We start from the raw sequence: 529 nt of genomic DNA, 5'->3' as shown, positions 1-529 counted from the left end.
CGGGGCCGGACCGCGGGCCGCCGGGTCCCGAGCATCCCCGGGAGCGCAGTCCGGAGCCCGCCCGGCCTCTCAGGCCGGATCCAAGACGGGAGCCCCGCGCTCCTCGGGCCGGTCGGTGCTCGACCACTCGGAAGCGCCGTGGACACGCTTCGTCTTCCAGGGGCCTTACGGCCCCCGGGCCACTGGCCTGGGGACTGGAAAGGCGGCGGACATCTGGAAGACGCCAGCCGCCTACATCGGCCGGCGGCCGGGGGTCACCGGCCCCGAACGCGCCGCCTTCATTAGAGAGCTACAGGAAGGTAAACTGAGGCTCCGGCACCACGGAGCGGGTCAGAGAGGCGGGGAGGGGAGGGGACCCCGCCCCTTCTGGAGCTTGATTTCAACACCGCCCCCCTTCCTAACCCCCAGACGGCGCCTGCGGTGCCTGTCTGGGTCCCGCCCCCCCCCTACACCCACTTCTCCTCCGTCTCCTCCTCCTCCTCCCGCTTGGCGCCCCGGTGCGTCAGGTCCCGAGCCCGCGCGCCGCCCG

The 529-nt window shown here is 73.3% G+C and overlaps 1 protein-coding gene across 1 annotated transcript in view; it reads left to right on the top strand.

The window, feature by feature from the left end:
- The window catches only part of Hap1 (huntingtin-associated protein 1), a 21998-nt gene that overhangs the window by 5631 nt on the left and 15838 nt on the right, over positions 1-529 (top strand). Inside the window, exon 2 of the mRNA XM_013037371.1 lies at positions 74-299. Coding sequence (XP_012892825.1) covers positions 74-299 — 226 coding nt within the window. The remainder of the gene's footprint in view (positions 1-73; positions 300-529) is intronic.

The sequence above is a fragment of the Dipodomys ordii genome, unplaced genomic scaffold (genome assembly GCF_000151885.1).
Source record: "Dipodomys ordii isolate 6190 unplaced genomic scaffold, Dord_2.0 Scaffold7, whole genome shotgun sequence".
In the NCBI taxonomy this organism is placed as follows: domain Eukaryota; kingdom Metazoa; phylum Chordata; class Mammalia; order Rodentia; family Heteromyidae; genus Dipodomys; species Dipodomys ordii.
This window is presented reverse-complemented; position numbering and strand designations above follow the sequence as displayed.